This window comes from Camellia sinensis, chromosome 9 (assembly GCF_055761805.1).
Source record: "Camellia sinensis isolate YWXY chromosome 9, ASM5576180v1, whole genome shotgun sequence".
Taxonomy (NCBI): domain Eukaryota; kingdom Viridiplantae; phylum Streptophyta; class Magnoliopsida; order Ericales; family Theaceae; genus Camellia; species Camellia sinensis.
The window spans coordinates 9,812,693-9,831,721 of record NC_138969.1 but is presented as its reverse complement, the minus strand read 5'-3'; the positions used below and the strand labels follow the sequence as shown (position 1 = coordinate 9,831,721).

At 35.4% G+C, this 19,029-nt stretch overlaps 1 protein-coding gene across 1 annotated transcript; it reads right to left on the bottom strand.

The window, feature by feature from the left end:
• Positions 1–3,803: 3,803 nt before the first annotated feature.
• On the bottom strand, positions 3,804–7,597 carry LOC114312867 (uncharacterized). The gene is made up of 9 exons (XM_082888770.1): positions 7,346–7,597; positions 7,161–7,255; positions 6,714–7,073; positions 6,219–6,346; positions 5,796–5,839; positions 5,455–5,686; positions 4,855–5,359; positions 4,659–4,754; positions 3,804–3,903 (listed from the first exon to the last, which is right to left on the bottom strand). Exons 1-9 carry the CDS (start codon positions 7,595–7,597, stop codon positions 3,804–3,806), a joined length of 1,812 nt encoding a protein of 603 aa, XP_082744896.1.
• Between the last annotated feature and the right edge of the window lie 11,432 nt (positions 7,598–19,029).

The following is a 19,029-nucleotide window of genomic DNA, read 5'->3' as shown; positions in this document are numbered from 1 at the left end:
TATTTGGAGACTCCACACCCACACCCCCCCCCCCCCCCCCACACACACACACACACACACACACAAAAAATAATAAATAAATACAATTCAGATTATATGACTAAAAATATTTGTAAAATTATGAGGAGTAATTCTTTTATGTGTAAAAATATATAACAAGAGTTCTAGTAATTTTTTTCAAAAAAATAATAATTCATATTATGTGCATGCTATGTAATTGTGTAGATTTTTTGATAATTTATTTAAAATTCTTAACATTATTTTAGTTTCGTTTAGCTGGAGTACATGTGAGAAAAAAAAATTAAAAAAATCACAAATTAATTTGATCCAAAAACTAATAATAATTTGTTATTTATTATAGACTCTGGAATATTTTATTAGTATCTTATTTATATTTATAAATTTTTAATTCCCTTATCTTACAAGTGTGCTTTTATATAATGATAAAACTTTGTTGTTAAAATAATGGCATATTTTTTTTTTAAATTTTTTTTTTTACATTTTTGAACATTTATGATCATATTATAAATGATGACAAGTTTTACAAACTTGTGATTCCAAATCAAATCGAAAAAGCTATAAGTCATAATTTTTTTATCAAATAAATGACTAAATGTTTCATATATGTGTGACGTCATTTATTTGATAAAAAATTTGGTATCCCTAATATTTTCATGATTCAATTTAGTTTGATTATAAAATTTTATGATTCAATTTAATTTCAAGCTTTATGAAACCAAAGATAATGATTTAATTTTAATGTATTTGAAAACCAAACCCAAAAAAAGTGAACCACACCCTAATAAAAAGGGTGAAGTAATAGTAGAAAACAGAATTTCTTCAGTCTCCTCTATTGCACTCATAGATTAGAATGCTTGACCCACCAAAACACAAAGAAGGATGAAACATCACCGAATGAAGCTAATCATACACCAATTCAAAAAAAGTAAATTTCAGGTGAAAAATTACTACATAGTTTCCAAGACAAAAGTTGATGCCTTTGGATTTCCAACTTGCCGGTGAAAAAATACGCCCGCGTTTGGTTGTGTCTTATAAATATAATTTGAGAGTATAAATTATATTTTGAATTTGTGGGTTGTAAAATTATGATTTGAGTGTAGAAAATTTATTTGGTTATGATTTTTAAATAGAGTGTTGAATTGTGTTTTGAAGATATATTTTGAATTAAGTTTTGAAAGTTTGATGTGATATGTGAAAGGTGAAAATTTGTTTGGTGATGTGTTTTGAAAATAGTTTCAAAACTTAATTCAACCAATAATTATGATCAAACACACAACTCATATATCGATATCCATATTTTTTATCAACAATAACAACCAAACTATTTTTAAAATAATGAAATTAAAAATTGATTTTTTTTGTCAATTATTTTTTTTTTGTAATTTGTTTGAATAATTGTTTTTTCGAAATAATTTTTTCATTTTAAAATAAACCTATGTCAATTATTTGCTGCAAATTAATTTTTCTATCAATTCATTTGTAAAACACGTTTTTAATTTTTTTCTAACATTTTGTTAAAGTCAACAACTTTTGAAAATACATATTAATAAAGAAGGAATAAATACACTAAATTTAATATTTTAAAATACAAATCATAACGTAAATCTTACAAAACATTCTCAATTTCTTTTCCATTTATTACATGTTATAAATTTTGTCCAGATGTGGTAACAGAAATGCAATGCATTATTGTACCTGTTGAGCTCATATAATTGTGGGGATTGACATAGGAAATAACTATTATACCCCTATTGACTTAAATGGAAAGTGTTTACATAGAACAAAATATAAAGGATAAGATAGTAATTTCACTTACTTACTACCTACCCCCTATTGTTTCATAGCTGTGTGTTCAACACTGAGGTAAAGAAAAGGAGAGACTGCAGCTATGTATTCAGTACATGGATGTGATATCATTAAAAAACTAATAATATTAAAAACAAATAATATTTAACAAATAAAAAGTAAATAAAAAAAAATACAACAGGAACCTTTTGAACCTCACCCTTTCTATTAAATCTGAATCTCATTCCGTTTACCACACCAACTTCACCATCTCAGAAACACATTCTCCAGTTACATCAGAAAACAAAAATTAGAGAAATAGAGCATATCCACCATCTCATTAGGTCCTCCTTCTCCACTTCCATAATTTACAGGTTAGTTTTGATGCCAGTTCATCTTCATATTAGCTTCAGATATTAGCTTCAGACATTAGCTTCAGAGGGAGTGAGGGAGGGGAAGAGGAGGACAACCGGGCGGTCATCCCGCCGGTCTACCGGCCGGTCATCCCGGCCTAGTTACCATTCCACCTCCGTATCTGTTGGCTTTGTTTCATATCTGTTTCATTTTCATTTGTTATATTTTCTGATTTTTGTTCTAATTTTGTCACACTATCATTTATTTTTCTAATTATCAATTTCTAAGTTATAATAAACTGTATGAAACAAACCCAATATAAATGAGAAATATCATTCTCTATGATTTTTTTTGGTATAAAAATCTGTTTCTATGATATCTGCCTAATTAAATTTTGTCACCAAATTTTTTTATATTTATTTTTACATAAAAATAAGTTTGTATGCACAAAAATGTACTAATGGTTGATATATTTTTCTTACCTCTCATATGTTTTAATATACAATTTTCTTTCACTTTTACAGTCATCATGCTAAGAACAATCATGCCAAGAACAAAACGAACCAGGCCCGAACTTGGTGAATTCTCAAACCCTGTACCACCACCACAGCAACAACATGATGGCTATCCAACTAATGATTTTGCAACATATCATCATGAACAAGCCTATGAACATTTCATTACTCGACCAATTGTTACGGGGAGAAACGTAAAATTACATTCTCAATATGATTCACTCTTACTTGGTAAATTAGATACAATGAGATGGTTACCATTAAATAATTTACCAAATAAGATATATCCCCGTCTTCTACGATTATTTTATATTCACTTGACACTGGGTGACCAACAAAATGAACCGTTCAGTCTTACCTCTTATGTTAAGGGGAAAAGAATCACACTCTCTCTCCATCGTTTTGCGCAAATTATTGGAGTCAAAACAGGAGATTTACAATGTTATTTTCAAAATGAGGCCGCATTAGAAAAAATTGTTGATGATGTCACTCAGATTTATACCACAATTTGTGACAACCGATTTAGCGGCACTAATTTACAAGTCAGCCATTTAAAACCTCACATTCGTATTCTCTATCGATGGATAGTTGAAAATATCACTCCCAAAAAAGGACATTATAATAGTGTTTCATGTTTTCAAGTTTACTTGTTATATTGTTTTGAAATTGGACAAAAATTAGATTTGTGCTTTATATTACTAAAAGAAATGATGCTTGCAAAATTGGATACTCTGAGTGGCCGGTCACTACCTTTTGGAGCTTTGTTAACCATAATTTTCAAAGCCCATGATGTGAACCTTGAAGGTGAATGATGGTTCAGAATCACTTCACCAATTTTTGAGTATACACTTACCCGAGCTGGTGGTGCTGACACCTTGATGGGCTCTATTAATCTTGAAAATGAACCAATACCTGATGAGGAAGAACCCAATGACAATGCCATGCCACCAAATGAACAACTCCATTACTGGACTGATTATTTAGCCTTGGAACAAGAACGGTACAATCAGCGCTTACAATGGGAACAACAACATGGCTAATCAGCTCAATCCATTGGGTACTCGGTTCGATGAAATTGCCACCGCTCAGAACTCACTAATTCATCAATTTGGTGAGTTTCGTGTAGACTCAGAGAGACATGCTGAACTGACAAGGAACCGCATTGATCTGATTGACCATCGAGTCACTCAGCTGTACCATCAGCATTTCCCTCCACCTCCAACACCACCTGACAAGGATGCTTAACTTGTTTAAAAATCAAGTAAAATGGTTTACAGATATGGTGGTTATATTTTTTTCCCCTTTTTTTTTTGTTTTGGTTATTTATTTGGTGAGTTTTGTTGTGATTGTTTTACTTTTGTTATTTTGTTATAAACTTTTCTATTCACATAATGAATAACAACGAGGGGTGCTTTTTGGAATCATTTAATTACATAGTTATAATGTTATAACAATCTGTGCAAAAAGATTATGCATTGAAAAAATTATTTGTACAAAAATTAATAAATAGTACTTCATAAATGTCTACGAAATCCTTCATTTGAATCAAATGAATAAAAATTACACAATTATTAAATAATTTGTCTGCATCAATTAATTTATAAAATTAAATTAATGTTTTGAAATTAAATAAAACAAGTTACAATTTAATAATATTTAATAATAAACATTCGTTTTTTTAATGAAAAGGAAAAAAAAAGTTAATATAAACTTCTGTACAGAAAATTAAAAAGAATACCCCAGCGTTTACACAAATTATACACCCTTACTTGAAGATGTACCCGGCGAATTTTTACACATTCTTCATATAAAATAATATTTTGCTATAAAATCGGGTGATATAAAACAATAAAATATAATTTACTTTTTTATTTTATTTTATTTTGTTTATTATTATTATTATTATTATTATTATTATTTATTTGTTACACTTTTAAATGGTGAACTTATCATCACCACCACCTACCACCGCTAACCACTCACCAGCCAGCACCACTCACCAGCCAGCACCACCCATCTGCCACCACCACCCAGCACCCATCACCACCCAGCACCCATCTACCACCCACCACCACCCACCTGCATAAGTCAGTAAATCACAGAAATGATGGTTGGGCGAAGTTATGTAGTAACGGTGTCATAATGACTGAAATTAGTAAAATAATTATGCATTTACAACCAGTAGTCAGTACAATATTCACTTGCCTTGTTCACATCCCTTTTCTTTACATGGTGAACATGATTTTGCCACATAGCAGTAGCAATTGCATCCCTAACGTTCGATTGGGACGTTAACCCATGTTGTGACATGTCAACGTAGTTAGCTTGGTCTCCAACAAGCCCGTCTGCTTCTGCGGCCATTTCATAATCAGCTTCCATAAAGAATGGATCCATAGCTGCATGCAAACGGATCCAATTGTGCACTACACAACATGCAATCACGAGAGGCCCTTGTTGTGTAGACTTGTAATTTGGCATGGACCGTAATATTGGGAAGCGCTTCTTCAAAACACCAAATGTTCTTTCTATGACATTGTGTAATGACGAATGTCGATGGTTAAACAATTCCTTAGGTCCTGCATAGCGATGGCCACGAAACTCTTGCAAGTGATACTGTTGAGACCGAAATGGGGCGAGAAATCCAGGCATGTTCATGAAACCAGCATCAACTAAATAGTACTTGCCTACATGTAAATAATGAATACACAGTTCTGTCAATTGATATGTATAAAAACAGACAAGGAAAAAAGTGTACCGTATGTTATTCAGGGACAGTCACCATTGGGTGGGTGTGGGAACTGTAGATCAGCTCGTGTAATAGAGTCAACCAGAATAGCGTTGACGTGAGCGCTACCTTCCCATCCAGAATTAATAAATGTGAACAACATATCGAAGTCGCAAGCTGCGAGTACATTTTGTGATACCGTTGCTTTCCGACCGCGGAATGTATTTTGTCTTGAAGCAGGGACCCATGCATCCACCAATGTGCCATCGATAGCACCGACACAATCCTAATTGACAGATATTTGTTTGATATTAATAGCGAAACAAACTTTGATATTACTTTCATAATTAAAAAAAATAATATTTATTAACACTTATTGATATGAACAAACTTACAGGACAGTCATACTGTTCGTACCTTGAACCAAGGAAAAAACCTCCTGTCATTTAAAATTTTTCCCAGTATGTTCTCTAGGTTACGTGGTTTGATAACCGATGATGAAAGCTTGCACAATGCCCGCATAACAATTTTTATGTGCCGACAAATTGTTTCCGTAGAGTGTTGAAATCTATCTGCCATTATTCGATGGCGATCATTTTGTGCAAAAGTGTATAAAAAAACTCCAAGCGATTCCTCCACACTGATATGCATATGTTCAGTATCGATAAAGCCATTATGGAGTAAAGTGTCTTTCAATAAAATGAATGTTTGTGCATCCATTCGCATAACGTTCATCATTGTTTCTGGATGGCCATTTAATAGGCCGAAGATGTAATCATCACCTCTGAATGGACACGTTCGCTGCGGTCGGCAACTACTTGACGCATTGATATGGTCATGCATTAAAGCAATCATAAAAAAATCCATAAAATCATCAACAATCTCATCCTCCTCTGATGAGAGCTCCATTGTATTGTTTTCTCTATCGGATGACATATGTCTTTGTCTACATCACAGTAAAAGCATAATTATAAAATATGTTATTCATGCTGTAACAGTTAGTGTTATTGGTGAAACAGTAAAATTCAGAGGAGAACAAAATTTATTTAACACATGGTCATATTATAATAACAGAACATAGTTTTAATATAACAGAAAACACTTAAAAGTTTAAAAAAAAAATACGAACATAGAAAAGGAAAGAGGATATGATGGAATGAAAAAAAAATAATAAAAACCAAATCAGGAATAATGAAATCATCAAACAGTTCAGCCAAGAAGATTTGCTAACACAAGCAAAACAGAACTTCTCAGTTCACTGCAAAGCGAGGATCATGGCTAGGCGCAAATGGGTAGGAGTGCGCATAAAAAACCTTCGCCATTCTTTATCCTTGAACAGTGTCAGTTCCCTAACGTACTGCAATGGTGGTATGTCCCCAAGCTCAAGTAATGCATCTTGACATGCATCAAGGGAATAATCATCACCACTTGCACTTACAGCCTCAGTCTCATTTTCTCGTGCACGTGAATGTCCTATTTTGGCTTGTACATAGGATGTGAAAGCTGCGCATACGTCATCAAACTCACTTGACCGTGACTTTTTGGAACGACCACTGTCAGTCCGGCTGGTTGCAGGGCCCCTTTTGTGACTTTGGCCATTTACTGGATCCATATACTCATCCCGGAATAAGTCAACAGGAATGGCCTCAGCAGCATTACTCCCACCAGCGTTACTCCCACCAGCATCAGCGTTTCAAAATTTATTTAACATGTCATCTTCTTCTTCTGAGTAAATGGGTCCTTGTGTGGATGCACGAGACAGGGCCCCTGTGGCACAAGAATTTTCAACAATTTCTGCCATTTCTTGAAAATATTCAAACCCTTTTGTCCTAAACTTCTTCACATTTCTGTTAGCCTACAACAATTACAAAACAAGAATTAAGCACTGTATATATCATGAAATGTTTAAAATAAAATTAGAAAATAGTATAGATTAATGGAAAACCTTATCCCAAAATTCATCGGGTGCAACAACAGCGCCTATAATAAGATCCCATCCCAGACCAGCCTGTGCCTGCAGTCGCTTAAATGTCTGGTAATCAGCTTTCAATCGTTGATATTTTTGGCGCACCTTGACACCCGTATACCGAAATCCATATATATAATGCAACTGATTTGCATAATGATTCCAATGCTTAATTGTCCACGAAGTAGTACGGTCCGTTGTTTGATTGTTTCTAACCTCATCTCTCAACATATTTATTAATTTCGTTTTAATTCTGGGCGTCCACATTTGGTGTTCTTATTGTCATCGAAATTATTTCCATCCAACTATAAACATACAAATTATATTTAAACTAGTTTGGGATGGATATACAAGCATAACAGAGTATTTTAAAGTAGTCTGCAATGGATATACAAGAATAATAGCACAAAATGATTTGAAGGAGAACACAGATAAAGGAAGAAGAATAGATGATTTTATTTCGAGGAAAAAAGTACGTAGCAGACTAATTGAATTTAAATAGCAGAAATATAACCACAAAAAAAAAAACATTCAGATAGCAGAAATATAACCACAAATAATAAAAAAAAAATCAGTTAACATTGTGTTTAAATAGTAGGAAACAAATTAGTAAAAGAAAAATTAAGGAAAAAAAATCAGTAAAAAAGCCCGGTAGGTTCAAACAGCTGAGGGGAGAACCGATAGGTTAAAACCATTAAGGAAGAAATGGAAAAGCGGAAGACAAAACCGGAAGAGATGGAAGGACCGGGTGGTTGACCGGCCGGATGACCCTGGGGACGACCGGCCGGGTGTCCCACGCACTGTCGTTTCAGGTTCTGATCGATGAAAGGTTCAAACAGTTCATAATTTAAAATAACAACCGATCTAAAATGGAAAATACGCCTCTACAAATTCTCATAAACCATTTAGGAACTGATTTCAACTTCTCCGAAATCATTTATACATAACAGATGAAAATTGATTTATTGACTATTCTTGAAGAACAAAAAAGTTGAAACAATTCAGAATGAAGGATGAAGAATGAAATCATTTATCGACTCGTCTGAAATCATTTTCAGATAACAGATGACGGATGAAGGATTTATTTACCAGATTAGTGGGAGTTGAATAGTTATCGGCGGTGATGGAATGTGTATACTGATTGAATGTGCCACTATTTGCTCGTTGGATTTGACAATAAATTTGATAAATTTGACCTGAAAAAAATTAAAAATAAATTAAGATGAATTTCTCAAATAATTTTCCTATAGCAAAATATGTAAATAAATTTGTGAGTAATTTCACCTCGCAGTCGTCGTTGTTTGGTTGCCTGTAATAAGAATCGTCCGTAACGCACAAATCGTAACTCAGTCGATTTGTGAAATATGATACCAGTATAGAGCGGGTTGGGTGGATTCATTATTTATAAAATGAGTCTGACTTCTGAAACCCAGCTGTGATGAATCTGAAGTACGGATGTTTGAAACAGAGAAGCCATTCGTGATGAATCTGAAGGACTGATGTAGATGAGGTTCACGTGAAAGTTACAGAGACGATAAAGAAGGCAGAAACGTTGAAAGGGAGATACAAGCTGCCAAACAGATTTTCAAAATGTAATTTGAATTAACACGCGGAATCAACTTTTGAACGTCGTATCCAAACATCATGCACGAGCTCACGTGTTGAAAATTGATTTGAATTAACAACCAAACAGAGCCTACGAGTTCAGATCCTTTCCTTGAGGATCCTCCTTCATTTCCTCCTTGTAACGGTTGATCAAATCCAACAGTTAAAAAAAAAATTAAAAATTAAAACAAATTCAATATTTGTATTCCCGCCCAAACTTATATACATGTTATATAGCTTTTTGAATATCATTCTCACTTAGCCCCCTTTGGGCTCAGCTCCTTTCTCCTCCACCGAACCCACCCTCTTCGGCGACCCACCGCTGACGACGGCGAGAAGCTCCTGAAACCCAACCGGCGAACACCTTTCCTTGGTTCTCCTTACACGGGCAAGCTCTCTCTCTCTCTCTCTCTCTTTTTCTGTGTGCATTTGAACAAATTCAAATGCACACAGAAAAAGAGAGAGAGAGAGAGAGAGAGAGAGAGATTTGAAATTTCAAAATTAGGGCTTTGATTTGGGATTCGAACAGGTAAAAATTATATCAAACTGGTGGCTTTTTCTGTGGTATCATGGTCTTATTTGGTATCGCTGTTGAAGACTTTTCTTCTCTCAAGACGAAAGTGAAGGATGATGTATTTGGTGGAAGTGTTTTTCAGAAAATTTCTTCAGACAGTTGTTTTCAAGAAACTATTTTTAAAATGTTTTATCAGTTTTTGGAAACTCAGGATCACAAGAAAATCGATTCAATTTTGGTGGCAATTGTGTTTTCAAACTTTTTATTGTATCTTTCGTAACTCAAAAAATAAAAACTGAAAACGAAAAACATGATGCAAACACAATCCCTAAATTGTTGTTGCAACTGACAGTGAGGTAGGTACTTGAAATCCTATTTGTTTTTGTTAATAATTGACTTCTAGATTGATGTACATTGGTTTTGGTATGCGTATATGTCTCTATATAAGGATCTAGTTTATGTTGTAAAAAAACCAGCCATGGCTTAAGGTTAACTTGCTTCAGCAGATATAAAGGAAGAGTAACATGTTTTTCAAGGATCTAATTTTTGCTAATATCATGTACAATGCAACCACTATCTGTAAGATTACAATGCCAAAACATGAGTCATTCATTGCCCATACCCAATTTTCTTTATTAGTTTCCTTACCTTGATGAGCATTCATTTTGCTTCTATTAATGCCCTGCAATTAAAATCCACAGCTTGGGCTCCTCTAGTTATTCCTTGATTATTAATTTATATTGATTTAGTTTTAAGTTAAATTTGTTACAAAGCTTAGATATCATGTTATTTGTTTTTACATTAGTATGTTGAATTTGTATTTTGAACTTATGCTTATGAGAGACTTCCATTTTCAATATTAAACGTCATATTTTTTTCCTTGACAAGTGGAAGTTATACAAAGTAAAGTAAAGATTTCCTTTCTCATTGGGTTGAATAAGTGGAACTATTGCAATTACTTCAAGTTCAAGTTCTTTACAACATTTCCTTCCTCATTGGGTTAAACAACTACTAGCCCTAATTTAAAAATGTTACGAATGTTATTATGGATTTTGTGAAACTGAACGGATGTATTGTTGGCGTTTGTAGCATTTTGCCTTTATATTTATGGAATAAATTTTAAATGGTGTTCATGAATTTTGGGTTTGATTGAATAGATGGAATGCGTTTACCTGATTGTAGATGGTTTTCATGAATGTAGTGATGGAATGCTTCTATGAGTTTACATGATTTTAGATGGTAAATGATGGTTTTGAATTGTATGATATGCATGGTTAAGTGTATATTATGCTTCTATGAGTCTAGCAGCAGCATTTTCAGTAGATGGCAGCAGCAGCATGAGTATGGTAACAGCAGAATGGAATGCTTCTATGTGTATATTATGCTTCTATGATATGCATGGTTTTGATTTTAGATGGCAGCAGTATTTTGAGCAGATGGGCAGTAGCATATACACTGAATAGATGGGTATGGCAAGGTTAATATACTTTATGAAACAAGACTGTCAATATATTTGATGAGCTTATACCACTCTGAAATTCATCTGATGGACTTGGTCAATACAAAACTTATCTCATTAATATAGACCCATCATCCAAACAATCACATGATGCAAAGCTCCAACACACAAATTGTTTAAGCTAGTTATATCAAACTAGTTATATCAAAAAACTATTCAAAACCATCCGTAAAGAACATATAAAAACAAGAGCAAAAACTATAGTAAGCAACAGTTCCATAACACACTAATTTCAGGCCAATTTCAGCAACTTCTGCACAGCTTTAACTAGATTCCATACCAACCAACATAACAAAGAAGAACAAATATTATCTAACCTCATACATGTTCAAATATTAATCAACATAAAAAAGAAGAACAAATATTATCCAACCTCATACATGTTCACACAAAAACTAAGAACTTAAGCAACATAATAAAACAAGATAAAAAAAAAATTCAACAGCAGCACTTAAGCAACAATAAAAAACTGTTTCAGCAGCAGCACTTAAGCAAAAAATGGACAGCAGCAAAATATGGCCAGGGCCAGCAACACTGGCAGCAACACATGGACAGCAGCATTACATGGGCAGCAACACACATGAAATTTATCAGCAACACATGGACAGCAATAGCAACAATGAAATTTATCAGCTGCTATGACCAAAATTTGTAGTGCGTTTCACCTAAAAAACAAGCAGGAAAAATAAATGTTTATGAATCAGTTTAATTATTTTGGCACCAAGAACAAAGACACTATTAACTTGGATTAATATTATTGAATCAAACACTTGATTTAGATCATAGACAATCATATTCAATTGAACCAACCAAGCTTTGGTTAAGTTCATCAAACTGGTGCAACAAGCTGGCCTTTATTTTCATCTCAGGATTGGCCCCTATATTTGTGCTGAATGGAATTTTGGGTATTACTTACAATATTCATTTAATATTTGTTGCATTTTTTTTAAAATTAAACCCGAGTTGTTTTAAGAATTAATTGCCAAATGAATGTTGTTTTGAACTTATTACATCATTTAAAAAACAAAATAAAAAATTAGTGGGTTTGATTTAAAAAAAAAAAAAAAAAGAGAGAAGAAAACCTCTATTGTATGATGTATATGTATGGATGTATTTAGTAATCTGTTTTATTTTAAATGTACTTTTATATTTATATTATATATTGAATGAATGAATCTCTATTTTGTGCTCTATTTGAAAACATGGAATTTCCTGTTTGGCTGAAACATGTTCCTGGCATTTCTTGTAGAACAGACAATGAGGGTTGTTCACCTTAAATCTTTCCGTTACATATTTTGAAAATGCCACTGTTCTTTTTTTGCTTCTAATCCACTGTTCCAATCCCCCGTTTCAACTATCTATCATTGAAATTTCAAACAAGAAAAAAGGGCAGAGAAAATCAAAAACAGGTTGAACCAGGTTCAGATCATGAAGCATTGCATATCAAAAACTCATTCCTGTGAGAGAGAGAGAGAGAGAGAGAGAGAGAGAGAGAGAGAGAGAGAGAGAGAGAGAGCTTGCCTGTGTAAGAAGAACCAATGAAAGGCATTGGCCGGTTGGGTTTGACGAGCTTCTTGCCATCGTCGGGGATGGGTCGCCGGTGAGGGTGGTCGCTGGTGAAAGAGAGGTTCGGTGGAGGAAAAAGGGGCTGAGCTCGAAAGGACCTGGGTGAGAATGATAGCTAAACCTAGATATACGTTTGGGCGGGAATACAAAAATTGAATTTGTTTTAATATATATATATATATATATATTTTTTATGGCCGTTGGATGTGCAACGGCTGATCTCGGCCGTTGGAAGTAGGAGATGAAGTAGGCTTCTTAAGGAGGGGATCCGAACTCAAAAAATACTACATAGTTTCTAAGACAAAAGTTGATGTCTTTGGATTTCCCACTTGTGAAAAAATCAAACAAAAAACATAAATCAACAAAATCTCAAATTATCCAAAAATCTTCCCTCTACTCAACAAAATCCAAATTTTGAAATAGCAGTCAAAGAATTCCTCATCAGAGAATTTTGGTCTTCGTCTTATCTTGGACCAGGAATGCTGCACATATCTTCTTCCAGCACCTTATAACTATCAGTGTTGGTATGACAACCCCGGAAGCATTTGCAATCATGAAATAGACATAATAGTAATATAAGCTTACAGCAAAGTTATCGCCTTCCAAGTAAGAAGTTATGTAATGGACAACGGTTCCATAGAGTTGCCCAAGAGAAATAACCACTTGAAGAATATAGCTGTATGACTTTCTCGTGGCAATAGCCTACCTGCAAGGAATAAACAAATCATGCCACTGTAAGATTGTGCCATAGAGGGGATGAGAATCTATTCACACATTATCTGAATGAATCTTATGCATGTGTTATAACTTATACTGCTAGAAGCCAGCCAGGCTCTCTAAAACAGCAGTTATTCCTTCGACAACGACAACTCCAGAATCCCTTGCTGCATATCTTGAATCGCCTTTGCTGTATTCTTTCCCTACCAATTTTTAATTCAGGAACACTAAATTGACCGAAAGTTCCAAGTTAAAAAAACTCACGAACTTCTGCCAGGTAACAGGCAGTCTTGTCCTTGTAAAATTCTGGAGATATTGGCTTTTTTGGCTTTCGAAGGTTAGTATTGTAATTTTAAACGTGCCAGCAAGGATCAATTAGTCCTTACAGAAGATTAATTTCCAACCAATTATCAGACGATTGTGTTTCAGTTCTTTCAGCTTCAACGAAGAGGACTTTTACTAGTGGCTTTGTTTAGGAGAATTTAGCAAACAATAATTAAATGAAGAACAATTGTAGCATTTCATTAAGTAAAAATGAAAGACTTACAATGATTTAATTCAGCCTCGTAGAAGTTTACAGCAACAAGCTACTTGAAACTACTTTTATGAATGAAGTGCAGTACAGGAATTTGAAGTACAGAAACGTAAAGAACAAGAAATATAAAAACTGGAAGGAAAATAAAGTAAATAAAACTGGTTTCTGGATCTGAATTCCGGGGCTCCTTTCTGGGGCCTTCTCTGCTATTTATATTTCTCAATGATAACCGTCGAAATGAGCTTCTAACCGTCGAATCATCCCTCCATGATCGCTGATCATGTTTTCTCACAGTTAGCTCCACTACGCCATGTTTACAGTTAGGCTTTCCCCCTGATTTTGAATTTAAATATATGAGTAACTGTTAAAGCCACGTCATCTTGCATCTCTTTGCTGATCCAGTACTATGCAGATCCATAATAACCAATACTAACTGTCACGTGTGTGATTACGATTGAAGATTTGAATTGTCGTCCCGTATTGCCCTCATCCTGCCACATGTTAAACTGTGATTAGCCTATACAAAATATGTAGCCAACATTACCCCCCGCACTAATATACCAAATACTTGGTGATATTAGTGGATCAAGGTATTTTATCCACGTCTTAGAACGTGCATGGGCTTTGCATTTTTTCAGAAATGCAACCATCATTCATCAATGAAACATTTGCATTAAATTTTCTTCTATCTTTTGAACATTCCCACTATCTCAATATTCAAAAAGACTGGTACAACTTTCATGGCCAAACAAACCTTTTCTTACCTCGATCAAGTATATGAAGAGTTGATTGATAATGTTGTTCGCCCTCGAAAGAACCTTCATGCATTGATTAGCTACCTTTACCCACCTTCCTATATTCAAGTCATGGAAGCTTTTGTAAACTATCAACCTTTGGATTACGAACCTATTGTCCACAATTCTTTAACCTAAAATTTTGTAAACATGGATATTGGAAGCTCTTTTTCTGACCCAAAACCTTCTGCGTAGGATGAGGCTGCAGCTTCTTCTTCTTCTGAGGCTTCTAGTTGGAGAAGTTGGCCAGAACTTGAGGAGTCCAAGTTAAGAGAGCGAATCAATCATCATTTTGTCGAATTTGTTGATCCTCTAACTTTATCTCCCTTTGCTCGGAGTTCGGTGGTTTACCCATATGTACCCATCGACCGCTAACGCCGTTTGGAAGACAACTTACTTGTAGCATGGTACACATCCTCCATGCCTACGAAGATAGTACAAACCACTCGTCGTTCAGAAGAGACACAAGGCTATAGCTCGTCGTTCTTAGCTCAGAAGGCAAAACTTTGCTCTTTTGACTAGCTTGATTGCATTAGCAACCCCCAATTCCCTCATTCTTTCGAAATGGAAGCTCTTGCACCTCCTCTTCCACAAAACCCTCACTGGATGGAGGAACTGAGACTTACTCTCTTTGAGGACCAGTTTTTCCCCTCCTATAGCCCTTCATTTCCCTCTACTATATTTCAGTGATATCAAGCCCAACTTCTGCTTGCGGCCTTTTTTCATTTGCCCTTCAATGTTCTCAAGGATGATGTTCCTCTTAAGAACTTTCGATGGGCTTGTGATATTATGACCCGGGGTCATGTCCTCAACTCCATCGCCTAAGAAGAGCTCCAGATGTTTTTAGACCTACTCTCACTGTTTCTTCATTGGCATCAAATTTCTATGGCCACTACTCGATCTTTGGACCAAATCTTAGCCCGTCGAGTTCATGCCCAGTATGAAGCAGAGAACCTTATCGACGAATATAATGATTTCAAGAATAAAGATTTTGCATACTCGGATGACTTAGACATGGATGAGATAGAACAAGGGTTGAAAAAAACAGAGTTTGAAATAAAGGTCGAAATTTTTTTTTTATCAAATAAGAGCATATCAACTTCAGTAGCCTAGCCTATAGAAGATAGAAGATAGAATTAAAAAGGAACAAAAGTTTATTGACCATAGTTGGAACAAATTCTATGACCTTGTCATTTACTCTATTCCTTATTTTTATGAACTTGAATATGTAGCCAAGAAAGGCTTCTGATGTAATTGCTTTTGTCTTAATAAAACTAAGATGTTTTCTCTTTATTTGGCATGGTCTGATTTTACTCCATTTGTCAAAAACAAACAAAATTAGGGCTTTAAATTCACCAATTTTGTCCTTCGAAACTTAATTCAATCATACCCAATGAAATACTAGAAACCCAATTTGAACTTTTCTAACATATGGAGTATAATTGACAACCTTTGCCTTAGGTCTCCTTTCAGAATCAGAGCTTCGAATTCACCAATTTTGCCATTTGAAACTTGATTTGATCATACCCAATTCTCCAACATATGGTTAATACAATCAAGCAGTTTCAAATCAACTAATTTTGCTTCAAACAAACAGTCTATATTTTCCAAAATATGGAAACCTCTTTTAAGGACTGCACTGTTTTATTCTAAAAAAGTGATTCCTTCTGTATACTACTAAACCAACAATTGGTTTCCTTCTGTATACTACTAAACCAACTATTGGTTTGAAACCTAGAACAAACAAACTCTAACCGTAAGGTATTTCAAATTTTGCTTCGAAGGACTTTACTCTCATCAAGAAACCTAAAAGTAGGTCTTTAATCCTTTTGAAGTAAACAAATGCCTGGGCATTCCTACACCCTTAGGTGTGGAATGTGCTTTGAAGTCAACTTCCTGCTTTTGAAGTTGTTTGTCACTTGATTTTGGTGCCAAAACTTGGCTTCGAAGCCATACATTTTATTTCGAAGCTAATATTAGTATTTGAGATACGTTTCCCTCCATAATTATCAACATCGAGGGAAACTTTTCGCATCCGTATCTTTAGTACTACTTTATGAATTCTGCCCACATAAAACGACTGGGTGTTTTTCAGACAGAAAGATTTAAAAACCCTCTTATTCTGTGCTCCCAATTCACTTGGTCGCTTAACACACAAACCCTTCATCTTCTATTGGCTTTCCCTTTCCCTTTCCATTTACTCTCTTTCCCAACTTCGTCTTCTAAAAAAAACTCCTCTTAATGGCTTTTTCTTCCTTGAAAATACTGGTTGTGGAGCGTGCGAGTCCATCCGTAGCCTTGAAAATGATCATTGATAAAGAGTGTAAGAAATACAAGACTGATGAGAAAAGAGCCATCGACGGACGCATCTTCATTCCCTGTCGCCATGAGCAACAAGAATATGTGCTTGGGCCCATTTTTAAGGAGATTCCCACTGAGCTTCCAGCTCTATATCCACGTCTGGAAGATCATTGTCTCCTTTATAAAGGTGGTCTTGATTGGGGAAGCTGGAGGATGAACCAACCCCATCGCTGCTGGCCCACAGTGAGACCAGAGTGGGAGGAATGGTATGATCGGGTCGTCCCTGATAGGACACTGGATCTTCAAAAGCTCTGCCTCTTCGATGCCCTTCAATTATCTAGGTTCACCACTTCAGAGGACCCTTTTTTAATAGCTGCCCTTTGTTTTTAGAATTCTGCTTTCAATTTCTTTTAATTCAGATGTGGGATGATGGCTCCTATTGTCCTTGACATTTGCCATCTGTTAGGATTATCCCCTACTGGTACCCCCATTGGTCCAGATTATCCTGATCTCAAAACCCCTTTTTCCCTCTCCTCTCTGAACTCATCCTATAGTGACTTTGTCAAGGTTGAGAACAAAAAAGAGGGCCCTGTGACTGATAGAGAATTTTGCTCTTTTATATTGTATTGGCTTTGCAAATTCCTCTTCTGCACCTCTTCTTTGAGGATCATGCCTGAGTTTGCCCCTCTTGCCAAAGCCCTTGTTTTATAAAGAAATGTAGCCTTAGCTCCATACGTTCTAGGTTATGTTTATAGAGCTTGTTCCATTTTTTGTGAAAAACCCTTGGATGCCAATCAGGGAGGCCCATTTTGGATACTTCAACTTTGGTTTTTGCATACTTCACCGATTTACAGTCTAAATGCCTAAGGTTTTTGGAACCAAACCCTACCACTCATGGTATGAAGTTAGCCAATGTTTCATTTTATCCTTCCAACTTTGTTTTTTACTTTTCTTTCTTCCACTAGCTCCCAGCTTCCCCTTCTTCTCACAACTTCCGTCCCTTCGAAACTACCAATATTGGTCCATCCTGGTTGAAAACCTTTTTGAGTGATAGGTCCTGTTCTACACCCCAGCACAAAAACATGTGGGCCTCTATTCTGATTCCCAGGGAATTATTCATTGGGACTATGAACCCCAGAGCTTGCAAGTGCATCTCTAAGCCCTATTGTCCTGCCCAATTTGCTAGGCAATTTGGACTCTCACAAGGGGTTCCTATACCTCTCTGCAATCAGACCAATTTAAGCGTTACCAGCAGGGATTTGAAGATTTGAAGATCTAGATTGGAAGAAGCAACTTCCAAATTAATCCAAGATTTAATTGACTTTGAGTATTTACCTTTCATACCTCAAAGCAACATACTGAAAAGGTGCCAGAACTGGTGGATGACCAATATGAAGGTGCACTTGGCCATTCCTCTTTAGGACCTATTAATGGTACTGGATGTACCTCAAGCCAAGTCCAAAGAGACTGGAGCTGTTATTTCCTCCACTGCTCATGTTACTTCAGCTCTTGCGCCTGCCCCTACAAAGTCTGTTCCTCCTGCCTCGCCTCCTTGTAGAGTTACTCGAGCTGCATTGAAGAAAAGTATGTACTCCTGGTTCTTTTCTCTTCTCCTCATTTATGATGCTCTTGCCCTCACTTATGGTTCTTTCTTTGATATAGGTGGTGCGGGTGCCTCACAGGGAGATTCTTCCCAAAAGGTTCAAGCTTTAAATCTTCTCAAGAGCAAACAGCAACAACAAAGGAAAAGAAAGTTCTTGCTTGACCCTGAAGAGGAGGTACCTAAGGTTCATGTAGAAGAAAAGGAAGCAGAAAAAGAAAAGACGGAAAAAGAGCAAGAGACACACTTAAAAAGAATGAGGAAAATGACTATCTCTCTTTCTGATTTCACTGGAGACCCCACTCACGAAGCATCTGCTAAAGCAGTACAAGCAGAACATTCCAAAGAGCTTATTGTATTCCAAAGGGCTGAGAAGAAGAGGCAATAGCAAATGCTTAAGGATGAAGTTGTTGTTGCTAATGAACTCCAAAGAAAAACTGCAAGAAAACAACAAACTGCTGAACATTATACCCTTCGTAGCTCTCCAACCGTTGCCACCACTTCTGAAACCA